Source organism: Atractosteus spatula, chromosome 3 (assembly GCF_055471065.1).
Source record: "Atractosteus spatula isolate fAtrSpa1 chromosome 3, fAtrSpa1.hap1, whole genome shotgun sequence".
Classification (NCBI taxonomy): Eukaryota; Metazoa; Chordata; class Actinopteri; order Semionotiformes; family Lepisosteidae; genus Atractosteus; species Atractosteus spatula.
In genome coordinates this window covers 31136748-31157329 of record NC_142708.1, presented here as the reverse complement: position 1 = coordinate 31157329, position 20582 = coordinate 31136748, and the positions used below count along the sequence as shown (strand labels likewise).

The 20582-nt window shown below is 37.9% G+C and overlaps 2 protein-coding genes across 3 annotated transcripts in view; one reads left to right on the top strand and one right to left on the bottom strand.

The window, feature by feature from the left end:
• poc5 (POC5 centriolar protein homolog (Chlamydomonas)) overlaps window positions 1-6031 on the top strand; it is a 16194-nt gene extending 10163 nt beyond the window's left edge. For both annotated transcript variants that reach the window (XM_088910894.1, XM_088910893.1), the window contains 4 exons: window positions 664-803; window positions 1721-1837; window positions 2289-2468; window positions 4385-6031. In XM_088910894.1, the coding sequence (XP_088767020.1) occupies window positions 664-803; window positions 1721-1837; window positions 2289-2468; window positions 4385-4531 (584 nt within the window). In that variant the 3' untranslated portion in view covers window positions 4532-6031. The remainder of the gene's footprint in view (window positions 1-663; window positions 804-1720; window positions 1838-2288; window positions 2469-4384) is intronic.
• Window positions 1106-20582, bottom strand: ankdd1b (ankyrin repeat and death domain containing 1B). Its single transcript, XM_088910895.1, has 15 exons — window positions 20408-20582; window positions 19292-19392; window positions 18779-18877; window positions 17870-17968; window positions 15694-15798; window positions 13881-13985; window positions 13564-13662; window positions 12828-12926; window positions 12342-12440; window positions 10820-10918; window positions 10408-10506; window positions 8501-8596; window positions 7818-8019; window positions 7081-7212; window positions 1106-5877 (listed from the first exon to the last, which is right to left on the bottom strand). Exons 1-15 carry the CDS (start codon window positions 20580-20582, stop codon window positions 5822-5824), a joined length of 1665 nt encoding a protein of 554 aa, XP_088767021.1. The 3' UTR covers window positions 1106-5821.

Sequence of the window (20582 nt, the reverse complement as noted above, 5' to 3'; positions counted from 1 at the left end):
ATTCTGATTCATTCTTGAATTTCTAAAATTCTTGTGCCACTGATCAGATATTATTTTGATTTATTCCTGTTGTCTAAACATCCCTGGAATATCTTTGAAATCCATAGACATTAATATAATAATGTACTTCTCTTAATGGCAGCAAACAGTACAGTTTGACGTAATTGGCAAATCAACATCACTCTGAAGTGCAACATACCATGTTCCTGTTGAAACATTTAGAATGCTGTCATTTTATCCAATCTACTTCATATGGAAAAACAGTCTATTATTTTTACTTCTGTTTATTCAGTACAGCTTTCTGATAGCTTTCGCTGTTAAAGTTAACTTCTTTCCCGCCTCAACATCGTTTTGTCTGGCTACTAAAACAACATCTACTACAGGATCATTATTCGGCATAAAATAGTACCTTAAACTACCTACATATTTTTCATTTCTTCATTAAAAAGACTGAAGTTGAAGTTAAGGGAGAGTACCTTTGCTGTCTGTAGTGAATCTTGCATCTGATATATGGTAATCACAGGCCTTAGGGAAATCTGATTTCCTTCCCTGAGTTCACATTTCTTTCTGATGAATACTAAGGTTTCATGAGCCGTTTTGACCTCTTGGATGTTCATAATGTTTATAGCAGCTTGATTTTCCTTTTCATGTCTGTGTGTGCAGACCACCCGCCCCCGCGGGAAGAGCCTGGCTCCAGCTCCTCGGCTCCCTTCCCGCCTCAGCCAGCCCCCTCAGCCCGCTTCAGCCCAGTGCACTTTGAGCCCCCCGGCCCCCCAGCCAGCTCCAGCGATGCAGAGCAGATGGTATGATCACTGGGGTAAAGTAACTCCAAGAGCGCTGATCACCTCACCGTCCAGGAACATCTGGTCTTTCAGTCTTTTCTAACGTCTTTCATTCCAGAGGAATAATATTCTTGTACCAAAACGTATTTTTCTCCTTTTCTCTTTAAGTTTCCAGAATCCCTTGGAAAACTGTATCTTAGTATCTTCTATTACTTTTCCTCAAGTACTGGAAATAGAGAAACACCACTATAAAGTGTTTTTTAAAGTAATCAATTGGAAGAAATACTTATGATGAATTGTGTATTTTCCAAGGAAGAGGCTAGTACACTTTAAACTTTTAATTAGTGTGAATTGGTAATCCAATCCAAGTTTTTTGTGTTGCAAATAGTACACATTTTTATGAGAATGCAAATATAAAAACATATTTGTACAACAATTTGACAAAGAAATAGCCACTACTGGCTTATGTGTTGAAATGTAATGACGATGTAGAGTATGTCCCGATTTCTTTGGTCACAAACTAAATCTTGTAAAAACATTATACACATTATACATTATAAGTTAAAATCTATCAGACCACATGGTGCATTTCCTCATGAAATTGTTGTATTTTGACTCCTGGAAACTGTCATCTTTGGTACTTTAACTTGTACTAAAGAAATAAAAAAAAGGATTAGGAGCTTGTTTGTTCTTGGGAGATTTCAATCCCCTGCTGCCTCTTCATTTGATTTATTTTTTTTGTGAGACATTCCTGGAAACCATGTTCGTGGTTCTCGCCTCTGCAAGATATCTTAAAAACAATGCCACAAGAGGTCACTGTATCAGCATCACATTTAAGTTAATTTTATTCCACAAATAATGTGGCCATCTGTAATAAAACTTTGTTGACATTGAATAGATTGATTTCTGTTATTCCCTGTGTATGTGTTTTCTTCTAGTTCATTTCTCATTTTGGACCTAGTAGTGCTGCATCAAGGACAGCAGATTGCATTTCCTCAGCCACTGTTGTCAATAGTGCAGTTCCAACATCCGGCCCTGTATCAGCCCACAGATTGGTAATAGTATTATTGATTTCTTTAAATAAATGAGAAACCATAGAAATGTGATGGCTTTCTAGATGCAGGTCAGTTTAACGAAAGCAGTTTAGATCTGCAACCACAAATTAAATGTTTTATTTAAAACTCCTTAGCTTTTATCAAAGTTAAGATTTCTCATCTTTGTAATTATCTATAGTGTGCTAAAGTGGTGGCTGTTATTTGGTTACTTTTTCAGTGCAATGCAATTTTTTTTTGAAAGTCTGAAAAGTTCAATCTCGGTTGAGCAGCAGAACTAAAACTAATGTTATATTAAAATGGTGATAACCTGTCTATTTCCCCAGATGCAGTCATTTCATTTTTATTTCAGTAGCTGTAAAATAGTAAGACGGTAATGGTATTGTATTACTAAAAAACTTCATTTAATATTGATTTCTGTGCTTTTCTCTTTTTTTTACTTTCATCTCCTTAGCCTACTACTCGTGTTGTGACTTCATCCCAGCAAAAAGCCAGCAAGACGATCACAGCCCGCATCACTGGCCGGACAGACCTGGGTCCTAAGAGCAGCAGAGTGACTGGAAATTTGAGTGTCATGGGGGTGGCACCACCCATGAGTTCAGTTGTGGTGGAGCGACATCATCCAGTAACACAGGTGGGCCAGTTTAAATCTTCTTAAAACATTTAATAAAACTCGAATGTTTGTAAACATTATTTTAGAAATATAAAATCTAAACATGATTTCATAAATATTTAGTGTTATATACGGTAAGTATCCATTATGCATTTGAATGTGCTACAGTATTTATTTAAGTCATTAGAATTAAAGACCAGTGTCTTTAAAGCGAAATGTGATTTTCTTAAGGCACAGTTAACCATTTTTCCATTACTATGGGATGTGGAAAAACTGACGTATTATTTTAATAATATTTAGCCTTATGAAATATAAAACGATTATAAATCATTTAATAATTAATACCTTCCTATGCATACATTTTTCACACCTCCAAAATGTGCTATTCTAGGTGTTACTTTGTGGCCAACATGTTAGCCAAATCGAGGCTTATTCTTGGTGTACTGCATTGACTGTGCTGTTTTTTTTTACTTAATCCAGAAAATTTAACAGTTCCCTGTGTTTTGAGGGTCTTTTATTAATGGATACACTGATACAGCACCCATACAGCCATCATCCTGGTTCAGCACAAATTTCATAACACTTTATTTGAATGAGACAAAAAAGCACAATAACTACTTCATAAACTCTAGACAGCACAATAAAAACGAGCAAAATTAGGAATAAGGACCACAGTTATATTGATTTGCAGAAAGTAATTTTCAGGTCACATGTCCTTAATGGTGTTTTCCATTATTTTCTCATTACTTTTCTGAAAGCTCCTCAGCTTTCAGAGAACCATTACAAATAACCAAATGAACCGTTACAAATAATTGTATGCATATAATGTAAAAAAAATCTTTGCAAGGGATTGTACATGTTATGTCATGTTGTGTAGCATTTATTAAGGTGTTATGACAGCTTTTTTAGTGTCATTCAAGTAAAGCGTAACCTGTATCTCAATGACTCAATGTTTTGGGATAGGTCACTGTAAATTAAATTTCTATGATAGCAAAGCGATTGTGGTGAGCTAGGTGGCCAGCTACTCAAGAAGAACAAGCAACTTTGCTTTTGACCATTTAGTCTCGAGTACACTGGTTGGTGTAATTTCACTGGTTGCAAAATTTGAAACTTGTTGACTTCTATCAACAGTTACTTGCATGTAAGGGTTTTTTGAATGTTCATTCAAAAGGTTTTTGAATGTTCCCAGTTCTGGAAAACATGAACTTGAAATAATTACATGCAGAAAATTATTAAATACAGTACTCATTCCAATACGTTGCCTCTCAGTATAGAATACACTTAATAAAAAAGTATTTTCAGGAACATCATTGCATAGCAAGGTGGCAAAGGAAATCCGGCACTGCCTTGTAAGTAACTTTGTTCTTTCCTTGGATTTGAGGCTGGTAGAAGCTGGTAGAAAGCAGTCTACGTTATGTTTCAGAAACACACTGTCCTGTCCCAGGTCCTGACAGCAATCAAGTGGGACTGAGTAAAAATGTTATTTCTGTTAAAGGAGTGATGTTATTTTAAACAAGAGAGAATTTTCTATATACTGTATGATTATCTGTGCTTATGTGGTAAAAAGTGAAGAATCTTTGATGCTTTTATTTATTTGTTTTTTAGCTTGGCTTCATTTATAAGCCTCCTAAAGGTATTTAATAAGTATTAAAAAATAGGTACTTTTTTCTGTGTCAGTGGATGTCTTTTTTCCTCTCTTTATTTGTATGTATATTTGTGTCCCCCCCCCCCCCCCCCAAAAAAAAAGAATACACTTAATAAACAACAGCAGGGGAATCAACAAGGAGAAAACAGACTTGCCTTTGCACCTTTTACGTGTTGATAGTGCTGTCAGTCTCCATTGTTAATCCTCATTCTTATGTATCGCTGCCCTTTCCCAATTTGTCACCATGCTTCTAGATCATTTAATGTGTATTTTGCATTTATCGTTGATCTAGCTCACCATTGGGCAGGCAACAGCTGCAAAGTATCCCCGATCGACAAATCACAGCTCTGCGCCTGCAACAGCTGGGAAGGGCTCAACACACGCTGGGAGAGCTCATCACTCCTCTTCTAACATTCAGTCCATAAAGGTGGTGGAGTGAACTGGCACAAATTCACAAACACTTTCCGAGATTGAACTGAAGGATTGAATTTTGAACAAATATTAATCCTAATCAAATTAATTTGAAGTGTGTAAAAAAAAAAATCCATTTTTAAAATTGCATTGACGCCTAAATAGCCAGAATTCAGTCTTATTGTGAGGCTTTATTTTTTTTTACCTTTAGAAAGCATTGGTAATGCATTTTTTTTATTTAAATCTTCAGGTTTTTAAATTATATTCAGCTTTTGTATTGAATGTGTATGTTTTGTACATCCTGTTTTTAATAATGGAGCCATGGCAACAAAATTATTCAATACGTTTTGAAATTTTAAAATAAAGTTTGATTGCAGTGTCTCACATTTGAACAGAATTGTCAATATTTGGATTTCCAAAAATAGCAAGGAAGGTTCTGCGGTTCTGCTTGACATTTGCAGGCTTTAAATTGGCAAACATAATTTCATTTACACACATTTTATGCATACTGTAGTTGTGTTCTCATTCATTTTTGGGGGGGGGGGGTTGAATCAGTCTGTGCATATGCCTTTTACATGGTACATTTGAATGATATAAGAATTAACTGTGCTCAGCCATGGTGGAAAATTCTGTACCACCATATGAGAACTCTGATGTAACTGTGTAGTTTAACAAGAAGAAAGTTTCATACGTGGAGTAAAGTAAATATCCACTCCTTTTTCCTCGAGCAAATGCATTGGTCTGTCTCTAACAAAACATGGGCCCAATGGCTGATGAATTAGCAATAGAGAGAAAGGATCAGTGCTGCTTTCAAATGATCTCGTTGAAAAATGTTGATGTTGGTGGGTGAGAGGACCAACTGTGTTTAACTTGGTGGGTGAAGGTTCAGGGGGAGTTCACTCACATGGGCTCCCTAAGATATTCTTTGTCTTTTGTCTGCTTTTCATGTCTAGATTACCTTGTAGATTAAGAATTAAAGAATGAAAAATTGATTCAGTTATATTCGTAATTATGTTAAGGACTGAAGGGATTTCTGTTTAATGGCAGATTCCAAGAGTGGGTGAAAACATACACATTCTTGCACAGTCATGTCTCTGCTCTCTAGCTGGTCACGGATAGTCCAAGGGAAGACGGTACCATCAAACGTCTCTCATAAAGAGTTTAGTAGTAGCAATACAGGAGTTACAAGTGTTACGTTTCCAGTTACATCAGTAATACTGTTTCTCCTGCAGTTAAAGTTTTCCACTCAAGATAATATCCATGGCTTTTGTCTCCTACATTACAGAGTATGTTGGTTTTAGGGCTCCCCAGGGAGGTGTCAAGAAACTGTACATTCCTTCATTTCTTTGCCAGTAGTTTCAGCTCTTATTTTGTCTGTTTGGAGGAGAAAAATGAATTTGTTCAAATGCCTTCACTTAATAAGCTCCTTTAAAAACAATGTCTGTAAAATATAAGGAGACTGAAAATGTTGTGAATGTGAACGCTAAAAAATAGCATTAAAGAATTGTTTTACTTTTCTACAAGAAAATTATGAATAACCAGTTATTTTGCTAATCCGTGTACTTTTTCAAATTCAGCCAGAAACTGTCATGGTTTGCCCTTTATTTTTATAAGCCCACAAGGAAAATATATTTGTAGCAAATTATATATTTTCAGTTTGTCCAGTGTAAGCAAACTGAAAATAAAATGCATTTGAATATGTAATTCTACCATGCAAAATATAGTGTTACAATTACTGGATGTTGTTGAAGAAGATAAAGAAGTTGTTGATGTTCGGTAACAGTCGAAACATTATTAGCCAGCACATGAAAATAAATGGTCACTTTTTATTATTTAAAAACACACTTTTAATATAAATTTGCCGTGAACGCTGCGAGTTTGGGAAAAACCTCGACAATGTTGTCTATCTCACTGGACAAAGTGAGAGGGAAAAATTGTGAAAACTGTTAGAGAAGATCCAACTTGTTTTCCATTATGTGTGAATCTTTAAAGAATTCAGAGTCCTCAGAAGAAAGAACTTTTAATGATCTAGATGCAAAGAAACTAAGCTTCTTTATTTGTGATTTAGATTTTCATGCACCTACCACTTCCTAGAGTGGTTTTAAGAAATAAAAAAACATTAATAATGAACAACATCCCTGAGGAGACATTCATTATGGCATGTTTAAAGGAGATGTTTTGTGCTCGTTTTTAAGCTAATAATAATGATCATTTATATTCTGCAGCTATTTTCTGGACACTGCACTCAAAACTATTTACGGGTGTTGTTAATATGCATGTGCATTCAATGCCTAAGGTAAGATTTTAAAATGTATTATCAGTTTTTTTTTAAACTTTTGCCTTTAGGACAATTTATTGGATACTCCTCCACCTCCAACAATGTGTAGCCCAGACCTGGATGATGTGACGGCAGCCATAGTGCACCAGTATGCTCACCACACATCAGCTAACAGTGGGGAGGAGAACAGCTTCAAAAAGGCTTCACAAAAGCTACACATACAAATAATGCTTTTTAAATGTCGAGTTGGTTCAAGTATAATATGCCTTATTCTGCAGTGTACTGTAAATTAAACTTACCTGCCACACTTTTACTTCCTATAGAAAGCAGGGCTTCATAAAGTTCTTTACCATGACTCTTGTTTGTTATCAGGATTCCATGTAGCCAGATTAATATCATCCGGTGTCCATGTTCCTGGTAACTCTTTGGTCCTAAAATAGAAATTAAAATGGCTGTAGTTTTCATGTTTCTGCATTCATTAAATGTTTATTTACATCCTGTAGAAACCAATAAAACCCTTAATTTAATTCAGACATCATTTATGAATGGCACAAAAAGATTTGGGTGTATTAACATGAGTGCACTGTACAAACTTTGATAAATGTGGACATCCCTAAAGTATTTAAAAAAAAAGACAAAGTTCAGAGAGCTAGATTGAGCACTGTCCATATTTAACCAGCAGCATTGTTGTACAAATAAATAAAAGATCTGTTTGTTTTGTAATTAATATTTAGAATTACTTCAATAATGTCTTCACAGCATTTCCGGGATGCATTCCAACTCATCTACATGTTACAGCAACACTACCAGGTGCAGTGTATTTAATTGAAATATATGAGACTCATTGATAGGAATGCTTTCTTTTTGAATGTGTGGTATATGGAATAATTTCAATTACTTTTTAGTACACAATGTCTTTTTAAATAGTTGAAAGTTTATGAACGTTTTCATTTTTAATACCTTCTTGATTCACAAGGACAGCACAATATTCATGTTTTGTTCAAACATTAAAGCAGGGTGAATGGTGGTCTCTTACCTGTCCATTGCTCTTCAATGGCTGCTATCTGCTGGTCAGTAAAATTCCAGTGTCGTGCCAACTTCTTCCAGTCGTTAGGCTTTAATAAGTTGTAGGCAAGATTCCAAATTGTAGTGCGGATCTGCTTGGTCTCTGCTTTGTGGTCTAATTTAAATGTCAGCGGAGATTCATAGTGAAGGGTTTCATTAGATTCAGCATTTGTCTGAAAGGATAATCAAATCTCGTTATTTCCTGCCCTACTACTTTGAGAAAGGACACCCAATTTACAGTCAAGAGAAGTGAGTAGGAATGAAAGGCTTCTCAAACAAAGCCATATTTATGTATCCACCTCAATTGTTCAAAGAACAATTTTAAAATCCATTCTGAGTCATCTTGCTGGTAAAATTGCTATTATGTGCTCACATGAAGACTTCATGTGCAAAATTGTTTTTGAAATTTAGCAGCCAATGCCCACTAGTTAGGTTCCTGTAATATGCAGAACATTTTTACTTCCCAGTGGGAAAAAGGTCACAGTTTATTCACTTACTGATAAGCTGAATCAGAACCTGTCGATTTTCACTCAGACACTCAAACATGGGCCTATATGCACGGGAGTCAAAAATAAGCTATGGAGTTCTAAACTCGGATCGCCACACGAGACTCAGTGGCCAATGATACTGTATGTCCTCACATCATTCATTTACCTTTTTCCACGCGTAGTACCTCTCTGCTTTTATGATCATGTCCACAATAATCACTGCGTTTCCCCTGGCTGCTACACCCAGTGCAGTTTTACCTTGCTGTAGGAAGACATAAAGGTTACAGGAAGGATCTCTGCAAAAACCAAGGCATGTACAGTATGCAATGAACCCTTCACAGTAACACAGCATACCAATGCCAGTTTAAAAGTTTAAAACAAGAGTCTGGCTGTGGGTGCTAACTGTAGCTGAAAGACCAGAGTTTGCTCTGTGAGAAACAGAAAAAAACCATGAATGAGGAATGAGTTCAAAGCATTGAACAATACCATCATAAGCACTTGAAAGAGTTATTTAGTAAGTTGAATCAGTCCGAAAAACCTTCAGTGACTATTTTGTGTCAAGCTATGGACTGTGGAGAGAAATCACTGGAAATGTGCCACGCATGCAGTGGAAAAAAAATAGTACTGTATCTGCTCATTTGATTCTGCTCAATTCTGCTCATTGGATTAAATTAACCTACAGTAGATAGAATATTTACTGCTCAGGTTCAAACATTACATGGGTATGGTTGGGGGACAACGCAGAAAATGATTGTAATGGCATAGCACATTGATGAATAATGAACCTACACATTTTATGTGCACACCATGTGAAAAATATGACCTTTGTTCTGGAAAGACAAAACGAATCACTTATCCAGCAAAACCATCATCCATAATCAATATGGATACATAATCACAGCCCTCGATCTAAGCCTATTGGAAATGTGATTATCTGTACCAGGACACACAGAGCAATCTCTGTACTAAAAGGATACTGCTTCCTACACCTCAGAGGAATAGGATCCAGGCAATTCTGTAAATCCTGCATCATAAAAAAGGTCCTTCTATAATAATTTTTCTAGTGGCCTTGTACAATATTTAGTCATCTGATCTGATATTGGTTAACCATTAATTGAAACTGAAGATTAATGTTGTTGTGTGAGAGCCGTGTTACATTATGTTATGCACAATAGCTGCAGAATGTTACTGTAGAAAGTAAGAAGTTAGGCTTTCAGCAATCACAGAGCTTTGTACTGTATGTGTTTTAAGTGCTCTAGAAAATCAGAAAGGTTACTGATAAGATGCCCAACACATTTAATACACTGAAGGTTAGTTTAAGTGACTGATAAGCCTTGTGATTTTATTTTTGATACTGATTGCACAACATCCTTTATGAAAATTCATTAAATAAATATATGGTAATACCTAATAAATTACTGGAAGGCAATACAGTATGCTGTGCATTCATAATATAATACCGTATGTAAAAGCTTGTTTCAGGCAGCGCTTAATTGCAAAATATATGGTTAAGTAGTGCTGTTGATTTTCTTTTTATGTTACTACTCAGAAAGCTATTTGCCATGCAGACTAATTATTCTAACAAAAAACCCTTCTGAAACATGCATTCAGAGTTGAGTGAGTGACATTTATGTTCTTATTAAACTAAAAGGATGAAAATGCATGGTGCTGTTCCTGACTTTTCTCTATGCTTCTGACTTTTTGCTGGTTACTTCAAAAGAAGATCCTACTTGGCACCAAAGCGCTTCATGACAGCACACATAACCAATAAAGTATTGCCCCCCCACCTCAAAAAATATGTTTTGGAAAGTCAACTACAGACACGTAAGATCAAGAGCTATTTAAATCCTGTCTTTGGATGTGTTTTAAGTGCTTTAAAAATCAGAAAGGTTACTGATCATCTTAATCAACTTAAAAGCCATTCTTTTTCGTGATTATTGTTACAAGAAATGGAAGAGTTATTAGAAGAAAGGTAAAACATAAACAAATACAGAGGAAAAGCAAGGGCCAATGAAAGCCAAAATATTTGCTACCAAAATTATGTTTTTCTGCTTTAACCCAGTTCTCTTTTACCTTGTCCTGCATTGTAAGGTCACTGTCTGCTTTAAGTATCATCTCCACGATGTCTGGCTTTCCCAGCTCTGCAGCAATGTGAAGAGCAGTTTGCTTCCTCTGTAGAAAACATTCATTAAGCCATTTGTTTAAATTCATCAATATCTAATACTGAGAGTCCGAGGCAAAATCCCTACAGAAACGGCAATTCTTATCACAAGTCTCTGCTAAAGAAATGTCATAATATTGCTCTTCAAGATCTAGAGCAATTTTAATTTCTCTGGATTCTCTCTACATTTCTCTACACCTTACTTTTAATTTCTAAAAAGGTAACCTGACACTGGAAATATTGCATTCTCACTGAATGAGATTTCAGATCCTCCATCTCACTTCTTCAAGATCATAACTTCTTCTTTGCGCTGATAACACTTACATCATCGGTGACATTAACATCGCAGCCAGACTTAATCAATGTGTGTATGACAGGGATGTGGCTAGTCTTAACAGCCAGGAGGATAGGAGCCAGTTTTTGCTGAAACATAAAATGAAGACATTCAAAATGGAAAAGTCAGATCATTCTGCGTTAAAGGTTACAGAGTTTCTCATTATAGGTGTTCATACATTACTGTTAATGTATAAATCCTAATTTCACACACTTCTGCTCGCCTATTCACATACTGTAAATCTCGCACCCGGGACGTCCTGTAGAACATTCCTCTCGTACCCCTTCCTGCTACCCCTGTCTGCACCAATGCAGCTACTCCCTGGCTCAGTCCTCACAATGAGACGGGGGGTCTGGGCAGCAACATCTTTAATAATAAGGCAGCCAGTCCCTCACCCAGACAAATTACACCAAATACACTCTGCATATCTCACCTCTCTCTCTCACATTCATTCGCATCTTAACCTAACTACTGAAGTTGATGTTGTTTACTACAAGCACTGTGTTTAAATATGGTAAAGAGTTAGCTAATGTGAAACAGTTTACATGTTAGAATTATAATAATACTCTATATGAATTGGTTCACAAATAAGGTTAATGGCGGATCAAACAGCCATTGGCTCTGTACTCCCCACACAGCATGAATTTTGATCCTGAGGCTCCTGGAACCATGTCAGATCATGTGTCCAAATACTAATAAGGAACTTCCTTATGCATTCCTTGGTACGTAATCGTGTGTTATTTAATCCTTGTGTAGTCCAGTATTAAGTAAATAAAAAATTAGTAAGATACTTACATAAGTAGTTCACAAAGATTGATAAGAAATCCCAGCTTTGGATAAGCAACTGCCAGTCACAACTCTCTATAAGATGGATGCCATTACCTGCATTCTCCAGGTCTGTTCCCTGGTCTATTCTTTAGTCAGTAAACCTCAGTTTTTTTCACAGAAGATATTTGACTGTATAACCTTCTTCGATATAATCTTCAGGCTTTTTATTCCAAGTAGGCTGAATCACTTCAACTAACATAATTTACAGGGATCTATTCATTGCCTATACACAATGACCTATGGAATCTGCAGAACTGTGGTATTCCAAGACCAAGGATGCAGACAGCTGTCCTATCACATTACCTCAATGTTTTACACGAAACAAAAAAAGAAAAATGGCCCTAAAAAAAGACATGAAACCTATCTGGAAAGAGTGCATCCAACCAAAAGGGAGCCTATCCCGGAAACCAATAGGCGCAAGACAGGGTGCACCCTGGACGGGATGCCAGTCAATCACAGAATACACACAGCCACTCCAGGGCACATTTTCCCAGATTCCAATTAACCTACCAGCACGTCTTTGGACTGTTGAAGGAAACTGGAGCACCAACCCACATGTATGCAGGGAGAACATACAAACTCCACACAGATAGCACCCCCGGAATTGAACCCAGGGCCCCAGTGCTGCAGGAGAGAGTACATGTTTTTACAATGCACTAAATTATACAACCAAATATATATCACCTCATTTTGACAGTTCATGTCAGCCCCATTTTCGATGAGAAGATTCACTAAAGGCGTATTACCCTTTTCTGACACTGCATGCAAAGCACTGTGGTTAGCCTGGAGAAATAAGAAGAAAGAAAATGATTTAAGTACTCTAGGTAATATGCCCAGCTTCACTCCAGACACAGCCCAGATCAGACTTTCCTCCAAACTGAGCAGCTGCATAAGGAGGAGAATAGTTAGGAATGCCACTGTGAGGCCAACAGCGACTTTTAAAAAGGTGCAGAGTTCAGGGCTCAGATGGAGAAAATGGCTGTGAGTCCGTAGTATCCCAGTCACAACCTAGAACGTCAGCGTGACATACCCGTATCAAATCTCACATTGAAACAGAGCACATCAAATGACACTGAAAATATGTGGTAAAAAGATGTGTGGTCATATGAGGCTAAACTGAAGCTTTGTGGTCTAGATGCAAAGTTTTACAAAGATAACTGACAATCTTACTTTGGTCGCAATATTGGGGTCACATCCAGCTTTCAGCAGAGCCTCCACACATTCTTCATGAGCTCCATCAGCAGCCAAGTAGAGGGCAGTCTCCTCAGCCTTGGGGGGTTGACAAGGTAAATGCACTGATCAGTGGACACCCAACGCTATGTCTGCGTTCCTCAGGAAAAACACACAAGCCTGCCCTACTGCAGTGTTCTTCTTCTTCCATCCAGAAAGAGCCTTCCGTTTTCCTGAGATGTTTTTAGATTGTGGCACCCTCGCCTGGCATTGCGGCCGAAGAGCAACCAGCTGAGGTGTGCAGCGAAGGGCAGGTTGGGAGGAGGAACCAAAGAGGGGACTGAGGGCTACTGGCCAGCGTGGGTTGACCATCTGGTGCGATTGCACATTGTTGTGGGCTGTTGGGTTGTCATATAAATAGTTATCCCCGGTTTACACCCTTTTATACCTGTACCCACTTAAGCACCCAATACCTACAGTATGTACCTGTACCCCAAGTGACCCTAGTATGTTATAGCTTGGTTACATTGTCTTTGCTGCTGTGCCAGCAATAAAGAGCAGTTTCCATTCCAACAAGAGCCTGAATTTCTGTCTGCATCCTCGCCGACCCCGTCTCACTAAAATATATACAGTACATAACGTACAAGACATGCAATACAGGAGGAAATGAAAAAGGAGTAATGTTCAGTGTAGCCATATCAATTCAAATAAAAACGAATAAACACAGCACAGTTACCTTATTAACTTCATTTCGGGTTTGATAGTTGTGGTGGAGCAGTTCAATGACATCTAAATGTCCGTTTTTAGCTGCTAGATGCAGCGGTGTGTTGCCATTCTGAAATACAGGGAACACAAATACAAAAATGAGCCTGCATTGATAAAAACACTACATGAGTCATACACACATATGGCTCGTATTTAATGTTTACAACATCCTATGTTCCTGTTCTTTCTTCAGCTTGTATGAAAGATTTGTTTGAATTTATCAAAACATCTGCAGTCATTGCAAAATCCCTTAATAAACTGTTCTGGTTAGAGTAAGTAATGACTGACCAGGTCCCCTGTCATTGTGTCCATCTCATATTCCTTTTCCATCATCATCTGGAGCATTTCCAGACTGCCATGCTCTGCTGCCAGGTGAAAAGGTCTCTTCCCTGACTGGGAAAGCAATGTTCTGTTACAATGTGAGATCACAGGTGGAACACATCTCGCCGTCCACAGAAATTCAGAGATAGTGATGCATTTATAATCAAAATCAAACTAATGGGGTTTCACTTGCAATAACAACACCCAAGAATAAAGTGTCCTAAAAGGATTATGGAGTGTTTAGTGAAAATTTGGCTTAACCTGCATGGCTGAGGGCTGACCTCCTGGCCAGAGGCCGAGGAGGCTGGGATCCCCATGCAGACAGAGGTGGAGATAGGGTGGGTGTGGGATGCAAAAGATGTACGCAAGGGATAGAAGATACATATGGTATTTATAGTGTTTTAGGAGAAGAAGTGACATCAGGAGAGATTGCAAATTACTGACAGGCTGATTGAACAGGGTTGTTGTCTTCCAAACTCCATTCAGTGAAAGGTCAGTTTCAATCAGCAGCGTTAAAAAGAATTTCAACCAGTCCTGACTTAATTGGCAAAAAGATTAAATACAAAGATAATTTCAATAGAGAAATCCTTTCAGTGTGTGAACAGGAAATATTCTAAACATGAGACATAGACTATGCAAATCAATAATAGGTACTGTAGTTAGATTTTTACCACATTACCCAAATTTTCTGTACACAGTGTGTTCTTTCATATTTGTAGATTATTAGACTCAACTGCAACCCCTTTTTAAAAAAGGGTAAGTGGGTTCTCCTAAGTGTCTCAGCCAATAAAAACACCTGTACTCTACACAGGTTCAGCCCTGTAAGCCATATCTTGCCATTTCAAGACTACATTATTAGTTGATTGTGACTGGAACTCTCCAAGGAGTACTATACAATTGGTTTAGAGCTGCAGGGGTTGGATGTGTTTGGCTTGGCTTGCTACTCAACAGAAACCCCTATCGCTTGTCAGATATTTGTGAGTCAGTGTTGTAAGAGAGCAGTATAACTCCTGCAATTGATACAAACTCTAGGGATAGAGGGATAGGTGGTGCATGAAAATCATTAGTCCTTCCAGTGTTTTTCTTAACAAAATAAGAAAAATAGGAGATACAACAGAATACAGAAATAACAGCAATAAAAAGTGTTTTTCTGGTGAAAACTGACACAGCCAGAGGTCTGGAGATACCCAGGCATCCCCAGTGACTGTCCAGGAGGTCACAAGAAACAGAAAACATTTCACACAGTGGATCTGACCTGGAGTGGTCCTATTGATGTCCAGTTATTCTTTTATTTTTTTTAAGAATAAAAAAGGGGTGTCATGGAGGCACAGTGCCTTGTAACACTGGTGCCCTGGGTTCAGACCTGGGGTGTTATCTGTGTGGAGTTTGTGTGTTCGGGTTTCCTCCTGGTGCTCTCGTTTCCTTCCATAGTCCATAAACAAGTAAGTTAACTGGCTTCTGGGAAAACTGGCCCTGGTGTCAGTGTGTGTTTGTGTCTGTGTGTGCCCTGCGATGGACTGGTATCCTTTCCAGGTGCATACTGCCACGTGCCTGTTGCTTGCCAGGATAGGCTCCCACTCCCCTGCAACCCTGTATTGGGTAAAGCACCCAGAAAATGGATGGATGGACTTGATGTATGTGTTTTAATTGGTGTCTTTATCAACAGACATTTCTTGATGGGGATTTCGACAGTCTGAAAAGGCTAAACTCTTTTCTGAATGGATTCTTCCTGCCCTGAGACTACTGTGACTGGGGTGACTTGTACTGAATACGGTGTTACCTTGTCTTCTTTGTCCAACTTTTTCATTTGCAAGTCATCGACGATGTATTTAACAATGTCTCTGTGGTTGTTGATAGCAGCACAGTGCATGATGTTCATCCCTTCCTTAGTAGAAAAAAAAAATAAATACAAACCTTTAAGGCTTGTTTTGATAGTGACAATCCTTACTGCACTGGAGCATTGGAGAGCATGTTGCCCATTGTTTCCTGTCACTTCTTCAGTGAGGAGTGTAGCCATGACAGCAGCAGACAGTGTTTATTGTTGCTCTATGGCCAGGCTGAAATCACTGAGTCTGTTCTCTCTAGGTAACCAGGTCTGCCTGTGTTGCACACTTTCTATGGACAGGTGTTGGTAATGGAGTCTGTTCTGAATCAGGCTCTGTTTCTCTTTGTTGTTTCTTACTCTGGTCAGGTACTCAGTCAGAATGTGTAGTCTTTCTAGTAGCATTCCAGCTTTGTGTTGTGTTTGGCTGTGTGTTCCAATGGGTGTGGTAGTGTTGTCTGATTTGTGGTGCAATTTGGTTGTCTTTGGTTTGGGGTGTTGGCTCATGGTCTTATCACCTAATGCTGAAATAAACTGGCTCAGTTATTGAGTAAGACTGTATTATATTGCTGTTTGAATAATGTAACTTTGTCATTGTCTTGTAGTTACTCACTGCTTTGGAAGTGTAATGACTGAATGAAGAAGCTTTGTTACCTCCTGTGATCTTTTCTGGGTGTTTTTTTAATGTGAATTTCATTTCAACAGCTCTCTTCCTGACTAGAATATTTTGTTGCAATTCCTCAAAGCAATATGAGAGCCTCTAAAGGGATCTCAACGAGCAACATTTAGGTATTAGAACAGACAAGAAAATGATAAAGGAAATTGCAATATTTTTCTTTCTAGCACATTTGTATATACTGCATCAAAAAGCTAAACAATTAAATTATCCCGGTGAATTACAAACAAGGTAGTATTCTGAACTAAAAGCTGTTTTAAAGTAAATAATAGTCTTATGAAGATGAATTTTTAAGCCTTGTTGTGAACAACAGAAATTCATTCTTACAAGTCCCCCCAAATCACTTGTGTTTAGCAGGCTGGTGATGAGCTATATTTACTTTATGACAAGTAAAGGGTCACAATTAGAGTGTGCAGATCCTACTTCCTTGAGGCGGCCAACTGAAACACATGACAATATAAACAATTCAGACTGTGTAAACCTAAAACTCCAGTGCTTTGATTAACTGAGGTTCTAACACACACAAGTCAAACTGGCAGATGGCTCAAAAGTCTAGTTTTTCCAATAAGACATTTCCCCTAACAAAATAAAATTCCTAATCTCCCTTTTTAGGCTCCTGGGTTGGAATTATCAATTGACAATTCTTAAACAAATCTGTTCACTGCAACCCTTGTATTTGCACAAAGAGGGTGTTTGGCTTTTATATTTTACGCAGACAACAAAAGGGCTGGAAAATAAATGTGAAGACAGACGAAGCTCTCATCAGCAACACTGCCAGCTCACAGAGGCCTTGCAATCTACTAGGGGGGATTCTGACTTAAAGTCCGTCAAAATCAGTGTCAGGATAGTCTAATCCCTGCTCACGTTTCCTATTAGTGGGTGAACAATCCAACACTTTGGAGAATTCTGCCTCATAATGATAGGAATGACATTGAAGGATCCAAAACAGAACTATGCTAGACCGCATAGCCACCACAAACCATTAGGGGTCACTATTGTGACAGGAGACCATATAATTCTGATGAGTGCTGTGGCTTGGGAATCCTGTTCAGCACATAACATGTCATACTTATGGCAGCTAGCACTGACTGCAGTGCTCATACTGCTCTCCACATGGCTATTTTCACTGGTTTCAATAGAACCATAATACCTTCACTTAATTTGAATGCCTTTAAAATATCTTTAAAGGCATAGTGGTTACTTCTGATTTCACTGTGAGTAGTAGCAAAGGCACAGCCAGTGTGATGCAAGAGATACACTGCCTTCTTATACTAAATTACGTACAGTGGACTCTGAAATCTCTAAGACCGGGTGAGATGTTTTAATGTTAGCTGTTCAGGATCTTCTCTGTTCTCTAGAAAGGCAGTTCACTTACTAAATACTATACCTGTAAATGTGCATTCTTCTATTTAGGGAAACAGGTAAGAACGTTTCAGTGACTCAACTGATGAGTCTTACCTGATTTTCAATCTTCTGGTCTGCTCCCCCCTGGACCAGCAGCATCATTATGTCTAGGCTGCCGAACCATGCGGCTAGGTGAAGAGCTGTTACTCCATACTGTGGATTTAAAAGCAGGAACATTTAAAACCACATGCAGGTCATATAAGGGACAACAGGAGTTGCTACAACTCCAAAACCGAGCATTTTACACCATTTCGGATTTTTCTGGCTCCTCCCAGGCAGCGGGGTAGAGCAGCGGGTAGGGGGGTTTTGGAATTCACTGGAAGGTTGTTGGTTCAAATCCAAGGTAAGACACTGTACCTATTTTACCTACAGTATGAGCAAGATACTTTACTGAAATTGTTTCAGTAAAATGCCCAACTGTAATTTGTGAAATAGGTATTTTCAAGGCTAGCAGGTACTATGGCTGCTCAGAAAAATATAGTGGTACTCTCTCTTGGTGTCATTGGGCCTTTTGGTTATTGGACATTTTATTTCTGGAACGTTCTACAGCTCGTATTCATGGTGCCAAATATACATTGCCAGCAGCTCTCTTGGTGAAATTGTTATTTTAGAATTTCTATACATTTTTCTATATTCTTCATCTCAATCGATGCTACGGCCGAAGGCTTTTTGATTAATACATTTTTTTGTCTCTTTAGGTGTGGGCTGCCGTGGAGGGTGAGGAGTGGGAGAGAGGGGTTGTTTTGTTGTGGTTTTCAATGACGGCTTACAGAAAGAAACAGAAATATACATAGTACAAAGGAAAAAAAATGCAGTATAAATGGGTGAAAATATAAGTTGCTTTGCATTAAAAAAAACATGAGTTAAATAAAATTAGCAGTGATTTTGTAATATTATTTGACAATATTCTTTCCTTGCCTGACAAGAGGTCGTTATTTCCAGAAGCAGACCCATACCACTCACCTTGTCAGCCAGGTCCAACTTCGCTCTCCGGTGCAGCAGAACTTCCACGGCTTCCTTGTTCTTCCCAGCAGTGGCATAGTGGAGGGCAGTGCGGCCATACTGGAAAAACAAAGGAGCAAAAACAACAGCGATCGGCCTGGGGAAGAAAACACGACGTTACCTGTCAGTACAGAGTAAACACAGAGGATTCTGCCTTTTGCTCTTTTTTAACCTGCCCAACCTGTAGTCTGTGTGTGAAGGATGCCAGAATGCTTACTCTCAAGGGATCAAGTTTTTAATCTTTTGTGGTATATGGAGCTAAAAGACAATGAGTGAAAAGGTGGTCAGGAGTGAAAAGATGTATTTTTTTAAAGGAGTGTGGCAAAATATATCAAGTTGTGTTATCAAAGCAGAATCCCTAGGATATCATTGGGAGAATAGCTGGACAAGGTTAGATGATCAATAAGCTAGCAAATAAGTATAGTGGGGTAATTTGTCCTTCATTTCTTACGGGTCTTTGGTCAGAGTACTTACCATATTTCTTGTGTTGACATTGACATTCTTTTCAAGGAGTTTCATCGTTGCTATGTCATTTTTTTTAGCTGCTTCTAAGTATTCCCTCTCAACGTCAAGCACTGCACGAGAGATAAAAAAGTGAGCTCCAGCATGAGCTGAAGACACCCATGGTCTTGTGCACATCTATGCTCCAGAAGAACAGATGAATAGAGGCAACACATGCCTTATAAACGCTCAGATTTCCTATTATGTGGTTGAACCCTTTCTTCCAGTTAGAACTTATTTTAATTCTGTTTTAAAATATAAGACTTGTTACGTGCTCTTCTACGTAACGTTTTCATTAAATTAATTAAATTGAATCTATTAAATTAATTCCACATTTAATTAAATTAGCTCAAATTAACTAGAGTTAATTAAGTTAGAGCTAATTTAGTTAATTAGCTAAAATTAACTAAAATTAAATCTTAATTAAATAGCAATCAGAACAAAATTATTGTACATGCATGGAAAATAGATGACAACAATTCAGAAAAAATGCCTTCCACAGTTACTCAGGTCAGAGAGGAAGGATCCTGCTTAGCACAGTGGAAAGACTGCTGCACAATAACTAAGCCCAACCCTGTACATGTCTGTGTCTGCCTTTAACAAACATTGTCTTTCTCACGCACTTTTACAATGCACTGGGTAGTGCTGCAATAGTGGAAACAGTAGAAGAAAAAATCTCCACGTACTACCCCAAATTAATTATTAAATCGGAGTGTCCAGGCAGTAATAATATTAGTAAGAAATTATAGAGAAGCATACAAATATTAAAAGGGAACAGTATTTTGTTTTGTTGCACATTTTCATACGAAAGAACATTCCAATGTTTCATTGCAATCCCCGGCATATTTGATACACCAAATGTTTGAATGAAAATCAGACTGTTTCAGTTTTATGTCCTTTTGTGTGCTCTAGACTCACACAGAATACATCTATTGTATGCGATTTATGTACACACAGCATGAGGTCCGTGTATCCAGTCTTTTATTTTACCTTATATATAGGTTAGTGGATAATTTACCAAAAAACTTTTCCTATTACCTAAAATATATTACTCAGGTCATATTTTTAACTATAAAATGAATCACTTACACATCTCGGCATTGTCAAAACTTGTGTCTTTCTGTGTATCTGACTCCTTGCGCAGTACAAAATCTTTAAATCCTTTCACATTTTCATCTTTCATCCAAGTTTTAGGGTTCAGGTGCTCCTTTTTCAGTTTTGTGCAGCTCTTCATTTTTTCTTTCAGAGCCAAAGCCTTGTCCAT

Bases quoted from the DNA above. Each gene is read 5' to 3' on its own strand.
- ankdd1b (XM_088910895.1), bottom strand. From the start codon at position 20,582: ATGGACAAGGCTTTGGCTCTGAAAGAAAAAATGAAGAGCTGCACAAAA. The intron at 10,507-10,819 runs GTAAGTGTTATC...TGTTTTCTACAG, and splicing joins ATGTTAATGTCACCGATGAT to AGGAAGCAAACTGCTCTTCA. The intron at 8,020-8,500 runs GTAAATGAATGA...TTATCCTTTCAG, and splicing joins GGTACTACGCGTGGAAAAAG to ACAAATGCTGAATCTAATGA.